Source organism: Dama dama, chromosome 19, assembly GCF_033118175.1.
Source record: "Dama dama isolate Ldn47 chromosome 19, ASM3311817v1, whole genome shotgun sequence".
Lineage (NCBI taxonomy): Eukaryota > Metazoa > Chordata > Mammalia > Artiodactyla > Cervidae > Dama > Dama dama.
In genome coordinates, this window is record NC_083699.1 from 19,097,670 (window position 1) to 19,113,502 (window position 15,833).

The 15,833-nt window shown below is 34.2% G+C and overlaps 1 protein-coding gene across 1 annotated transcript in view; it reads right to left on the reverse strand.

Moving 5' to 3' along the window:
• Nucleotides 1–15,833, reverse strand: part of BCHE (butyrylcholinesterase) — a 68,130-nt gene that overhangs the window by 8,829 nt on the left and 43,468 nt on the right. The window contains exon 3 of the mRNA XM_061168261.1: nt 2,209–2,375. Within this exon, the coding sequence (XP_061024244.1) occupies nt 2,209–2,375 (167 nt within the window). The remainder of the gene's footprint in view (nt 1–2,208; nt 2,376–15,833) is intronic.

Below are 15,833 nucleotides of genomic sequence, written 5' to 3' on the forward strand. Positions count from 1 at the left end.
GATTATCTGGGTTGTGAAGATCTTTTTTGTATAGTTCTGTGTATTCTTGCCACTTCTTTTTAATATCTTCTGCTTCTGATAGGTCCATACCATTTCTGTCCTTTATTGAGCCCATCTTTTCATGAAATGTTCCCTTGGTATCTCTAATTTTCTTGAACTAAAGAGCCTCTTGATGAAAGTGAAAGAAGAGAGTGAAAAATTTGGCTTAAACCTCAACATTCAGAAAACTAAGATCATGGCATCTGGTCCCATCACTTCATGGGAAATAGATGGGGAAACAGTGGAAACCATGGATGACTTTATTTTTCTTGGCTCCAAAATCACTGCAGATGGTGATTGCAGCCATGAAATTAAAAGACACTTGCTCCTTGGAAGGAAAGTTATGACCAACCTAGACAGCATATTAAAAAACAGAGACATTACTTTGCCAACAAAGGTCTGTCTAGTCAAGGCTATGGTTTTTCCAGTAGTCATGTATGGATGTGAGAGTTGGACTATAAAGTAAGCTCAGTACAGAAGAATTGATGCTTTTGAACTGTGGTGTTGGAGAAGACTCTTGAGAGTCCCTTGGACAGCAAGGAGATCCAACCAGTCCATCCTAAAGGAGATCAGTCCTGGGTGTTCATTGGAGGGACTGATGTTGAAGCTGAAACTCCAATACTTTGGCCACCTGTTGTGGAGAGCTGACTCATTTGAAAAAACCCTGATGCTGAGAAAGACTGAGGGCAGGAGGAGAAGGGAACAACAGGGGATGAGATGGTTGGATGGCATCACTGACACAATGGATATATATTTGTGTGGACTCCGGGAGTTAGTGATGGACAGGGAGGCCTGGCATGCTGCGGTTCATGGGGTCGCAACGAGTTGGACATGACTGAGCAACTGAACTGAGCTGAACTGAACAGAACATTTCAAAATACTGATAATTTATGTAAAGATTGAGAATATATAGTCTGTTATATGTTAAATGGTACCTCTTCTAGTTTCCTGGCATATTATGCATGTTACCTCATTGCTATTCACACTCAGAGGACACAAGGGTAGCTCTGTAGCTCTGCCAAGGGATGCAGAAGCCCATCTCTGCTGTATATTGTGTCACAGAACATTTGGGAGTACACAGAGCACTGGTCTATAAGTAATGTTTCCCAAACAGGTGGAGTCCATAATTATAATTTTGGTGAGAAAGTAAATAAAAAAGCATATCAAAAAGTAAATCAAAGAGCATATTAAACAATCAAGTACAACTCTGAAGTGTCCTTATTTGCCTGAAACTAACCCTTAACCTCTCTAAAGAAGAAACTAAAACAACTACTATATAGTGATATCTAAAATATAGCTTGAAAATTGTGGAATATTATGAGAAACAGAAGGGTAAAGTCTAAAGGAACTGGTTAGCAGTATGCCCAGAGGTTGAAAGTAAATTACTTTTATTTGAAAAATATACCAAATAGACTTGAGGAGCTACATCAGTTATAAAGAGCTGGGCATTTAAAAAAAAAAGACAAAACAAACAAAAAAAAAACAGGCAATGAATCATATATGTATGTCATTTTTCTCAGAGAATATGCAATCACTCAAGTTGATTGTTCAAGCTTAGTTAAATATTCTCATACTAGTGAATTTTGAAATAATACAATGATCTGAACCATTTTCCTAATATTTCCTTATGTAAATCTAAGTAATCACTTTCTGAAGCATAGCTAACTAAACTACTACTTGTTTATTATGTATGTCTCTGGCCTTAAATATTTCCAAGCTCAGAATATTTAGAAATATTTGGATAATGTTTTTAAATATATAAATTTTAAAGATTTTTTCCCCCTTAAAAATCAATCAATTTATCACTAAATTTGTTTTTGCCTTTTTTGGATTATCAATTGTGTTTAGACTTACATCAGTTTAATTTTTTAGTTCTATAAGTTGTTTATTTTATATATTTACTTTTTCAATTTGCATTAAATAATTCCACAAAAATTTGCTGAATAGCAAGATCACCCTATCTTAGTTCCACTATTAGGTTCTATTTTCTTCTAGAGAAAATGTCTGGTTTTACTTTCTTTAAATAATGTACACAGTGGAATCAATTAATTATAAAGTTGCAAATGAACATTATCATCCTTCCCTGGATAGTGTAACATTTTCCTCTTTTACATAGCCCACAACCAATTATTTAACCAAATACTAACAGAACACAAAAGTAACACATACCTGTAATTTCCAAAACTTTGGGAAAAAATAGTGTCCAGAATCGGCATTGTTGAGCACGTAGTTTGGTATTTACTTTTGGTGACTCGGTATTTAAGGAGAAATATTTTTGTTCATTGCTTTTGAAAACAGGCCATCTTGTACTATTGTTCTGGGTCCCATTCGGATTTCTAAAAAAATTGAGAGGCATTATAGTTCTATTGAAGTCACTGATAAATTTATATATATATATATATATATATGTTCTCAGAAATCAATAAGAGCTTAAAAAAAGTCAGAAAAATGTTGATTTGTTTGATAATCAAGCATAAAAGAACTAGTTGAATGTTTTCAGTACCTTGAAGCACTATGTTAGTTAAAATCGTAGGAATTAAAATTTAAAGAAGAAATTTTTACACATATTTTTGCTTAACATATAGGAAGAAAAATATATTCTATTTTAAAATGCTAATATTTTCTTTACACTTGAACATATATATCTAATTTTGGGGATGATTGCTCATCTCCTTAGTATGTAATAACTGTATTACTCTAGGTCTAACTTTTAAGTTGTTCTTTCATTCATATAAATTTGTTCACTGTTTAAAAATCCTTCAGTAATTCCCATGTGAGATCAGATAAAGATTAGTGAACATGCCACCCACATTTCCAAGCTTACTTTCAGGTATTCTCTTTGCAGGCCAGCCAACAGGAATTCGGGATACTTTCTTAGTCATTTCTTTATTTCACCTCCTGTCTTTGCCTAGCTATTACTTCTGCCTGGAATTGCTTCATTTCCTAACATCAGGTGTCAAAATCAATTCAGAACCTTCAGTTACTGTTTTCATGCTGATGCTTCCCATATTTTCAATTGTGATTTTTATATCAAGAGTGCTTGACTCAGTCTTTCAGATATTTATAATTTTTGGTTCACTTGCCCCTTATAGGATTCAATAATATATTATTGCCTAGGTCACACAAAGAGAAACTCAAAGAATAAACATTATGGAAGTGACTATCTGGATAGTTACTGGTGATTCTGAAGATTTCCCTTTAATATATTTGTATGCTGCTTTTATGAGTCTGACACTTGTCTAGGCTTTAGAAATACAAATACATATGGGAATGTAGTTTTCCTCAGAGAATTACAAGAAAGGACATCCATGAAAACAAAAAACCAACAATATACAGGAAACTAAATCAAGCATAAACACGAATTGTCAGAAGAGGGAATTAGCTAAAGAAATGCAATTTTACCTGAAGTAAGGAGAAAAAAATAAGAAATTGAACCAGAAAGAAAATTTTGGAAAACTAAAGAAAGGGAACAAAATTAAAATAGGTACAAAATTGTGTTCCTCCTAGTTCAAATAGCAATAAAAAAAAAAAAAAAAAAAGTAGTTTTCTTGGACTCTAAGAGGAGATTCTATTAGAATTATAGCTTTAGGATTTTAGTGGTATAGCAATAAGATCTGAAAATCTAGTAAAATGGTTTAGACTTTAGTTTGTAGGCCTTTACGATTCTTGAAGGATTCTTGGCCTGATGGTTTACTGTAAACATAATAGTTTAGAACTATTAACCTAGAGCTGGTATCTAGAATAACCAAGAAACCTAGAAAGTAGTCACTGAGACTTGTATAAAAAAAAAAAAAAAAGATTAAAGTGATAGGCAAATGCAATTTATCCCTTTCTAACTTAAGCAAAACCACATAAGAAAATCTCCAGTTGAACTTTTCTAAAAGTATACCTCACAAAATTCTTCATCATTTATAATATACCTTCTATATATTATTGACAGAAACTTGGGAGAACTGATGGAACACACACTTTATTTTTCTTGCCAAAAGCCTGTGAACCCCTAGGATTTGGAAAGAGAAGCAGGCATTCATCAGCATGGTTATCTGAGGCAGATTTTGCCAGCAAGAACTTGTATTGAACAAGTACCGTAAGTTCCTATTTTATCACAGATGCAGACATATTCAACCATGATTCAAGAGCTATAGAGATAAATAGCTTCGTGATGAACTGGTTGATTTTATGTAGGAACTGGATGATTTAATAAGAATTATTAAAAAGCAGAGCTATTCAAGCTAAACCAATATCATAACAGGATTGAACCCTCTTGCTTTAGGGTATTATTTGAAAGAGGTCAGGAAGAAAATTTCTCCAGATCACAGATGGCACACTTGTCTAGGTGAATTATGTAGTCTTTTTCTTTTATTTTAGAGCTTTAGAAACTAACAAGTACAGCTGCTGGAGGCTGGATATTAAACCAGGAGAACCATTGGTCTGATTCGGTACAGCAATTCTTATGTTCCTAAATTGCCCACTTTCCTTCTAATTCCATTCTAATTAACTTATGGCACCATTTTAACTGCACATTCGTTTCTGGCTTCTGCAAATGGTGACTTAAACAGAGTTGACTTGTACTTGAGTTCAAGAGCGAAGCACTAATGGCACTGCCAGTGTTCATTTAACAAACTTTGTCCTATGAAATAACTCATGACATTCCAAATTGTAGTTCAGAGATAATAAAACTCCTTTGCCTATGGATGCAGATATTGTTTTCAAAAAGTGATTGAAATAGCTATTGAAGTGAGGAAGCATTTTATTTTATAATTTGAAAAAACCTCCAAAGACTAAAACTTAACCAGAGACATAATTCTCTTCTTATTTGTATCAGTTAAAAACTTTGTAAAATGCAATACATTTTCCAGATACAAAATTCTGAAACACTGTGTTGTTGTGCGTGTTCAATCCCTCAGCTGTGTCTGACCATGTGACCCTGTGACCCCTAGCACACCAGACTCCTTTGTCCAAGGAATTTTCCCAGCCAGAATAATGGAGTGGGTTGCCATTTCCTCCTCCATCTTCCCAACCCAGAGACTGAATCCACATCTCTTGCATCTCCTGCATTGGCAGGCAGATGTTTTTACTACTGAGCCACCTGGAAACCTTTTGAAACACTATATAATTTTAATTTCAAAATTATAAATTTAAACATCCTGACTTTGCAATTTTTAAAAAAATAATTTATATTCTGATTATAAAATAAATACCTCAAAGTGAAAATATGCAATACTTTCCATGAAATAAAGAAATCTCTTCTCTTTTTGTTATCAGGTTTTTTTTTTTTTAATTTGTGTTATACAAAAGTAGTCTAAAGATCATTCATTGCACTTTTCCTCTCTAATGTAGGATTGAAAAGTTTTAAGACATGGTTTATTTAACCAAAAATGCAGAATACCATTTGAATAATTGTATTACAGAAAATCGCTTGCTTGTCATTGATATTTGAACATTTTCTATTCATTTTATGAATAGAATCTTTAAAAAGAAATTAATTGACTCAGGGTGCCTGGTATGAAGGACTAGGAAATACTCAACTTCATGCATCGAATTTTCTTAGAAATACAAATTCCATTATTGCTTAACCAATCCTAACACAGGAATTAGGATTCCTTTAAGAATTCAGAGATGGTTATTTCTAACTAAGATATATGGTTACTTTCTAAGCGTTTTATTTTATATTGGAGTGTAACCAATTAACAATGTTGTGACAGTTTCAGGTGAACACTGAATGGACTCAGCCATACATATTCATGCCTCCATTCTCCCTCAAACCCATCCAGGCCGCCACATAACACTGAGCAGAATTCCATGTGCTATACAGTTATTTTAAAGTGAATATATTTTAGTGTGCTTTACAATCTAGTAAAATGAAGTCATGATTAGTAGTTGTAAACTGAAAGGCCACCTGAAATACCCCACAATCATAAGCAGGCCACGAGGATATAGTATATAGTGGATAATTTCTTATATGCAAATATTCATGGATTTATATTCTGTCATGTCATGCTTAAATAAAACTGTATTTTAATTTAAAGAATAGAAGGGTTATAAAAGAGATTAAACCTATTTTTTCATTAAACAAATATCAATTGAGAGCATACTCTGTCAAACTTGTTTGAATCACAGAAGATTCAACAACAACAAAAACAGAAAAAAATTCCTACCTCATACAGTTTTCACTCTATGAGAAAGATAGACAATAATGATAATAATAAAAGAAAAAAATGTAGTATGTTGAATAGTAATAGCTCCTAGAAATAATAAAGCTGAAAGTGGGGATGATAGGAAATGATGAGTATGTAAGTATATGTGTGTGTGTGGAGGGCAGGGGATAGGGAGTGTATAATAATGAATTTGATTGACTTTTGTCCAAATTTCCTTGTGAGATAACCTCTAAGTCTTGGAACTTTGCACCATACCTGATAGTTTATACTAACAGGGTGATTTGTGTTGTGCATATGATGGCTTTTGCTAATGCCATGACTCAGGGTGGGGCTGCCCACACTGATAATCTTAGGGAAGGAACTGACTTCCCCTGAAAAACTAACCCGTGATTAGAGGGTTGGGACTTTGAGCCAACTGATACCAACCTGAGCTCTGGGAAGAGGAGGGGCCTAAAGATTGAATTGAACCACTTGGTTAATAATTGATTGTACCATGCCTATCTAATGCAACCCAAATAAAACTAAACCTCAAGGCCAGGTGAGCTTTCTGGGTTGGCAGTTCTCCATGTGAGCCCACCTTACCACAATTGATGCCATGAAGACAAAGCGTCTGTGAGGATGTTGAAGATTTCTGTTTGGAAGCTTGTTAGTTGTAGATCTTGCTCTCTGTATCTTTTCCTTTGGTTCTGAACTATATGCTCTTGCTATATCGTGTGTGTGTTAGTCGCTCAGTTGTGTCTAACTCTTTGTGACCCTGTGGCTTGTAGCTCACCAGTCTCCTCTGTCCTTATAACTGGCCCATGAATTAGAAGTGAAGAGAAATGAGAACAGTCAAAGATGACTCCAAGAATTCTGGCCTGAGGAATTGGGAGGATTAACAGAGCTGCCATCATTCAGATAGGAAATGCCATAAGAAGAGCATGTTGATGCTATTGCTCTTCAGTCGCCCAGCTGTGTCGGACTCTTTGTGACCCCTTGGACTGTAGCACACCCGGCCTCCCTGTCCTTCACCAACTCCTGAAGCTTTCCCAAGTTCATGTTCATTGCATTGGCGATGCCGTCCAGCCATCTCATCCTCTGACACCCTCTTCTCCTTCTGCTCTGTCTTTCCCAGAACCAGGGACTTTTCCAATGAGTCATCTGTTTGCATCAGATGGCCAGAATAACTGAGCTTAAGCTTCAGCTTCAGCATCAGCATCAGTCCTTCCAGGGAATAGTCAGGGTTGATCTCCCTTAAGATAGACTGGTTTGATCTCCTTGCTGACCAAGGGACTTCTAAGAGTCTTCTCCAGCACCACAGTCCAAAGGCATCAATTCCTTGGCATTCTGCCTTCTTTATAGTCCACCTCTCACAACCGTACATGACCACTGGGAAGACCATAGCCTTGACAATAGACCTTTGTCAGAAGATAATGTCTCTGCTTCTAAACAGGTTTGTCACCGCTTTCCTGCCAAGAAGGAATCGTTTTCTGATTTCATGGCTGCAGTCACCGTCCACAGTGATTTTGGAGCCCGAGAAAGAAATCTGTCACTACTTCCACCTTTTCCCCTTCTATTTACCATGGAGGAACGGGGCTGGTATGCCATGATTTTGGTTTTTTAATATTTAGTCTTATGCCAGCTCTTTCACTCTCCTCCTTCGCCCTTATCAAGAGGGTCTTTAGTTCCTCTTCGCTTTCTGCCATTAGAGTGGTATCATCTGCGTATCTGAGATTGTTGATGTTTCTCATGCCTATCTTGATTCCAGATTATAACTCATCTTGAAGAGCATACTTGGAGAAAATAGCATGAGTTCAATTCTTCCCAGGTCTTTAGGAAGGATGTCAGATTTTTCCCTTCCTGTGAAAGGGAAAAAAATGCAGCTTTTCCTTACTGTATATTTCTTTCCTGTGTGTCTCCTTTTCTATCACATAGAACACTTCACTACTGACCCTTTTGGACATTAACTATGTGAACACTATTCTCACGACAATAAGCTATTCTTTGACACCAGCTAAGTGTCCTACAATTCAATTCTGACACTACCTGGACAGAGCATCAGATCCAACAGAAAAAGACTCAGTCCCACAAGACTGCCCCACCCTTTCACAACAATAAGCAAGTCTCTGACACCAGCTGAGTGTCCTACATGTTGAGCTAAATAATGTGAAACTTTGCATCAAATAAATTTTCACTATGGCTATAAGACACCATGCAACAGATTTTACGTGTCCCTTACATGTACACTATTCTTTTTTTACTATAGTTATTCAGCATTTAATAAAAACAATTGATAATATAGCATATAGCCTGTGCCTAAACGATCCACATTTTAAAAGTGAGATGTTAAGATTTAGTACCCTTAGAAAAAAATCAGGAAGCAACTGAGCAAAATAGAACTCAAAAAAGGAGACTCAGTGAGTATCATGATTAGTAGTGGGAGCAGTACTTGAAACATTTCACATGTTGCTTCTGTTATACTGACAAATTTATATAAAGGACAGAGCAATTTTCATATAGTAAACAAATTTACGCTTCATATTTAAGCATATAAAGAGGAATGTGTATTTCTATAGAATCTATTTTTTTAAGTAAATATGGAGACACAGGTGAAACAGAAAAAGATAATAAACAGAAATTGGTAAATACCATCTTGTTTCTTGCAAAGTCATACTCTCCATATTATCTTGCATATAGTAAACCTCTTAGGATAAAAATAAAAATTAAATATATTTTGAAGTAGTTTTTGATTCCTTCCAGAAGAACTTCTGTGACTGTAGTATTTGTAAAATTGATCAGGTTCCACTACTAATTGTGTTTAGTTAAGTGTTTGAAAATATGAACGATTTAAAAACTGATCCAAAGATAGTTTTCTTAAATTAAATAAATCATAACACTTATTCTTAATTATATAACCAAATAAAATTAGTTTAATAACCTCTGAATTCTATTAAAACAACTGAGTACTAATTCATAAATGCATTTCAGTAATTCAATGATACTGATTCCATTTTAATTTATAAGGTTATAGCCTAGGCTAATTAGTTTTATAAAACTTCTTATCCTTAATCTCATGATTTTCTACAAGTGTCCATGATGAAGCTTCAATGATTAATGAAATCATTTAAACAAATTTTCTTCAAAAATATACATGCAAATGTATGCATCCTCATTAATCTGGCTCCTGATTACTGTATACTACATATGTGTGTGTGTGTGGGTATTACACAACTTAAATATTTAGGATGTGCGTGTGTGTATGCGAAGGCGCTTCAGTCATGTCCAACTCTTTGTGACCCTATGGACTGTAGCCAATCAGGCTCCTCTGTCCGTGGGATTCTCCAGGCAAGTTGCCATGTCCTTCTCCAGCGGATCTTCCTGACCCATGGATGGAACCCAGGTCTCGTGTCCTGCAGGCAGATTCTTTACTGCTGAGCCACTTGGAAAGTCCAAATATTAAGGAAACCAAAAACAATTGAGCAAATATCATTTACATAAAGATTAAAATATATCATAGTAGCATATTATTGCAATTCACTGCACCAGTGCCAAATTACATAATAAGAACTATACATTGAGCTCTGAAATAAATCATATCTTATTTATTTTTTGTATGCTCTGTACCTAAAATAATCCTGAGCAAAATGTATGTGCTCAATAAATGCTTGTTTAAATGAGAACTAAGTGAATAACCTTCATTACTTTGGATATATTTTGAATTAATTCAATATGAGCTATAAAGTATTTTTCACAGTACTATATGAAGAGAGAAATTCACTTTACTCTTTTGGGTTAAGATGAATAAAAATGTCTGGTAAACATTACTCTTTTAAGATTAAAAACCTAAAAACGCACATTGATTCTTCAAGTGCCTAAAGCAATAATACATTTCACTTCAAAGTCCTACATGAGCTCATGGAAGGTCACAATGTGTATGAGTTACTCTTATGCCTGTTCACAGACTGAATCTCAACTCTTTTCCAAGTCTTATTTCTTCCATCCAGATGCACTGTACATTATTAGAAAGGTTTTTATGACTCTACTGTTTTCTCCCTGGAGGTAATAAGTGCCAAAAAAAAAAATATATATATTACTAAAGCAATATGGAGTTTATAACAATTTACTTGTGCATAGAGAATTTTTTATAAGTGGATCATTTGCAATTTAGATTATATTTTAATGCAAATGCTTTAATCTAGTTCACTTCTGGTACTTGTTTCCCCCATCTCCTGACATTTTCATTGAAAACTGTGGAAATGAGATAAGTAATTATTGAAGAACCATTCCCTAGCTTCATGAGTTTAAGTTTCCTCCTTACTTTGACAGGTTTATTTTTCATGGCAGGAATATGGGTACCCAGGGTGGCAGAATTGTACTAGCACACTGTAAAAGGTTGCAATAATTCAGCAATTCTCTAAAAATTGTTTCTTCCATCTAAATATACTATGTAAGCAGGAACCATGATCAAGTTGGTTATTAAATTTTTATCTCATTATTCTTAACTAGTGGATTGGGATATATTCTCAACTTCACAGAGAAATAGGAATACAGAATTTTGATGGAGAGAAAGAGAAGAGAAAAGAGAAGGCAAGAGAAAAGAGGGAACTACAGAGAAGAGTCCCATATAAATATATAAATTAAATAATCCTGTTACCAAATATGATCAAAAGGCAAAACATACCAATGATCTAAACTTTCTGAGGAATGAAAAAAAGAGGAAGATTTATTTTCACTAAGCACTAATAAAAAGGAGTAAATTACATTTCAGTTAAATAAATGCCATTAGGAAGATGAGATATATTTAGCTGCACATCATCTTCTAACTTTAAAAATAATTAGTAACTGTAGTAACTGGAGGCATTCAGAATATGGGATGAGGTTTCAGCTCTAGCAATAAACAGAGGCCAATTATTATATAATATAGATAGATTGGTGTTATGAAAACGGATGCCTGGGAAGTAAGAAAAAACATTCAGTCTAAAAGATGAACATTTCATAAAAGGTGAGACTTCTTGACTGTCAGAACCTTGCCTGATCTTTTCATTTTTATTTTTTAGTAGCACTTAATAAAGAAATTGCCACAGGTTTTCAATCAGTGTTGTTGAACTCAATCATATTTAAGGGGAGAATAAAGAGTTCAAAATATCTTAAAAACACACAAACATACTTCTCCTCTTAATCCAAATCTGTATGTTCCAACACATTGTCATCTTTGCTGAGACATCGTTTCTTTTTTTTATTTTTCCTCTAAATATATAACTAAAAGTCAGGTGCCCATTTTAAAGCACATTTTCTATTATTTTATAGGAATATTGTAATTAGTATTTAAGAGAGGTTTTTATAGTTAACCCAGTCTCCTAAATGCTTGACTAAAAGTACTTGGATAGAATCATGCAAACAAATTGATTCCCAGAACACAGTTTGCATTTAGCAATTAGGTTGCACAGCGCAGCTTCAGCTGTTCATCAGTTGAAAGGGCAAAAGGTTGCCAGACAAAAGATCTCTAAGATCCTCACTAGACGGTTGATATGATGGATGAACAAAGCTTTCATGGTTTGGAAGATTATTCTTTCTTCTTTCCTCTGCATTGTTTGGACAGAAGGGTTGGCTTAATTAGCTAGAGAGTTACAGAGAAACACCAGGCAATGTTTAGCCTCCTCCAGCTCTCTGGAAAAATGAACTGGACTGAATACTAGATTGATTTAAAGAGAAGCAGAAATGTTTCCTCTCTCCCTTCCTCCTGCTTTCTTTCTTTTCTTTATTAGCTTTGCAAGTGCATCCACATAATCTGCCTAATTTCTAATGTGAAAACGCATTGTATTTGTACCTATATCTGTCTTCCAGTGACATCAGAGCAATGCTATCATTTGGATGCAATCAATCAACCCCAGAAGGGCTACAAGGCAATAGTCTGTATAAGTTCAAATGCACTTTTACATAGTGGCAACAACAGAGCATTTATTTTAATGAGTTCAGACTTAGTATTAATTATGGATAAGAAAAAAACCCCAAATTTGAAACACATTGGCTTCTCTTTTGAGTCTTCCAAATTTTGCCAGTTTTGTTCTTCATGTCGGTTTGCTCTAATCTGTGCCATAAAGTTGATGGCAGCAAGCCCACAGTTTCAAGATTAAGCCTAGGAAATGCCAAGAAAAAGTCCTGCAAACTTAGTTTTGTAGTAGCATATGTGATTCTTAAAATAGGTTGATTTTAAGGGAACACTTGAACATTAGAAGGGACTTGGGAACTCAAATGCTCTAAGAAAATTACATAAAAACTTAATTGAAATTTTTTTTAATTTATGGGAGAGTTTGGGTATATAAAATACTTCTTCTTGAATTCAAACATTTTTCATCGTACCACCATTCACTTGAGGTTCCTTTGTTTGAATAATCAACTCCACTAGGCTGGAAAACTCCATGAGAGTAGATAAACATGCCTGTTTTTTTCATTCCTATAGCCTAGCACAGTCTGTACTCAATAAAACTGCTTGCTGAAGATTTTTCCTACCAGAGGGCTTGCTTAAGTAAGTAAACCATTAGACTGATTGTACCAAAACCCAATATAATTTTGAATACCAAGCACAAAAGCACATATACACAAAAAGATTTAGGCAATATGATGAATGATACATTGCAAACTAAAATTATACAAATATCCATGTATATTTGATTTTATTTATAGGACATTGATTCTAAGGAAAGTAAGATGAAGGAAAAAATATGTGAAGTTAAGCTGCAGAGATAGTAATGACATTATTTTTAGAGAAATAAATATTTTAAGTAAGCTTTATTGCAATACACATATGTACAGAATAGACCCAAATCATGATTAATGAAGTTTTCAAAGTGAACACCAAAGCATACTGAATTTCTAATTATTAATATGATTATATAAATAAAATGATCTTATTTAAGATCAATTTTGTATAATTCAACTAATTGGTAAAGTCCTTTGATCCAACTGATATTAAATCTATATGTTTGCTATCTATCATATAAAAAACAATGCTGTTGTTTTAATAATTCTTCTATCATATTAATTATTTGACTAATAATTAGTAAATTAAAATAATCATTTTCATAATTTTCAATTATTTAAAACTTTTATGATGTCCTATTCAAGCATGCATGTTAAAGTCACTTCAGTTGTATCTGACTCTTTGCAACACCATGAACTATAGCCTGACAGGCTCCTCTGTCTATGGAACTCTCCAGGCAAGAATACTGGAGTGGGTAGCCATTCCCTTCTCCAGGGTATCTTCCTGACCCAGGGATCGAACCTGAGTCTCCCACATTGAAGGCAGATTCTTTACTGTCTGAGCCAAAAGGAAAGCTCTTTATGATATCCTTATCTCAATTATTTCTCTTGAAAGCCTTGTATTTTTATTGGCATGAAGTTGGACATATTTTATAATCAAAGATTTTCTATTCTTAAATTGTTTTGGCTCTCTTCTGGATACTTGTCCTAGCTTTTCTATTAATTAAATAATTTTAACTTTTTTTACTCAGAGATAAATATTATGATCTATAAATAAAGTTGAAATTTCCTTGAGGTAATGTTGTCTCATCTCTTATTCAGTGTTTCATTCTTCTAGCTTGTTTGTTCATTTTACATCAGGGGTGTGTGTAAGATTCTGGACAAGTTCATTCCAAACCCTGACAACTTTATTCATTATTTACTCTAGTTGATAAAACATATTTGTATTAGAGCCCTCCTAGAATTCCAGGCACTGCAGCTATTTTTCACTTTTTCTCAAAGAGAAATAGTTTGCTGTTTTTTTTCTTTTTTTTTTTTAATACTAAGCTAAATTGATGTATCTATGAATTTTACCCAAAGGTTCCCTGCTCTATGTCCACAAAGAATATATCCAAACTCTTTTTATGACACATTTGACACATTTTTGTTTTACTTGAAGCCAGATACATTCATCTCTTCACCCAAACACCTCTTTTTGTCCTCCAGACTAAAGATAATCTCTTCCTTCATGAGACAAGGTTTTCTTATCTGGAGATGTGTCACATGATAGCCAGTATTCTGTTGAATTTTCCTTAATCCACAATAAAATATCAAACTTATTTTTTTCAGGAAGTTGTTTGTGATTCACTTACTGAATTTTATTGCCCAGTGTACAGCAGGAACTCCATGGGCGATGGATATAGCAGTGACAGGACTGATAAAGTCCCTGATCACAGAGATTGATCAATTTAATGAGTGAAGATGGACTAGAAGTAAAGTAACATTACTAAAAAATTCAGGTACCAAAATAAAATAAGAATTCAGGTACTTATATTTACTATGAAGAAAAGAAAAGCAGTATGGCCAAATGTCTTTAAAGAGCATGCAATAATTCAGAACTGGTTACTGAGTCATGGAAGGGAAAAGTGAGACAAACTGAGGAAGGGTAACGAAAGCGAACCTTCCTTTCAGCACTGGTTCTTGGCTACAGCCTTCTGGCTTTTACCTAGAAAGAGAAACATGAGAAGCAGTGGACTGTGCAATTCTCATAGATGCTAACTATAGCCCAGGCAATACCTTCTAGACTCTTCTTCAGTGACAGTGATGCATATGACTTCTGAATGACTTGAGAATTACAGTTAAGTCAGTCACAAGATTCTACTTCTTATGTCCGAGACAGATGGACAATAACAAAAACTACAAAGATAATTATCTTACTAAGGAAGTATGATGTAATAATTTGTTAATTTAAGATAGGTTTCCTTGGACACTATTTCATGAGTTTTATGCAAAAATATTAAGATGATGAAAGATTAAAAATACCCTTCTTATTAAATTGTATTCTGTATTATGATTAGAGCTACAGATGTCTTTATCTTGTTATGATGAGATATACTGTCAACAGTTTACATGACTATAGAACTATGAAGCCTGAAATATAAATTATGAAATATTTATAATATTATATAAATATGATTTTTGAAATTAGAGTTATTAAAATATCCTTAATCTGAAAGGTGAGATAAATGTTTATTCTCTTCAAAGAAAATGGTAGATTTTTAAGAAAATAAATATTTCTGCCAACAATATAATCTTATGTTTCAAAGGTGTTATTTGTTTTTGTTTTGATACTAGTATTAAAGTGTTATTGCAGGTGTCATAATTTAGACAATTTTAATATCATAAAATGAGGTGGAAAAGTATTTGTTTAAAATGTTACTGGTTGTGTGATCATGAGCATGCATGAATCATAAGTGGCTTCATTGTCTGACTCTTTGCAGCCCTATGGACTGTAGCCCACCAGGCTCCTCTGTCCATGGGATTCTCCAGGCAAGAATGCTAGAATGGATTACCATTCCCTCTTCTGGGGGCCTTCAGGACCCAGGGATCTAACCTGGGTCTCTTATGTCCCCTGCTTTGGCAGGCAGATTCTTTACTAGTAGTGCCATCTGGGAAGCTGATGATCTTGAGCAATTTGCCTAAACTCTCCAATTGTTAGTTGATTTGTAATATAGGGATATTAATGCATTTTATGTAGGGTAGTTGTAAGTTAAATATGAAATATTTATACAGAATTTCACAGAAATGCTTGAATCTGAATAAAATATTTAACAAATTGAATCTCAGATGATGAAGAGGAAGATGGCAGCCGTGGCGAAGGCAAATCCCACACTATCCTGTAACCACCGGAGCCATTCT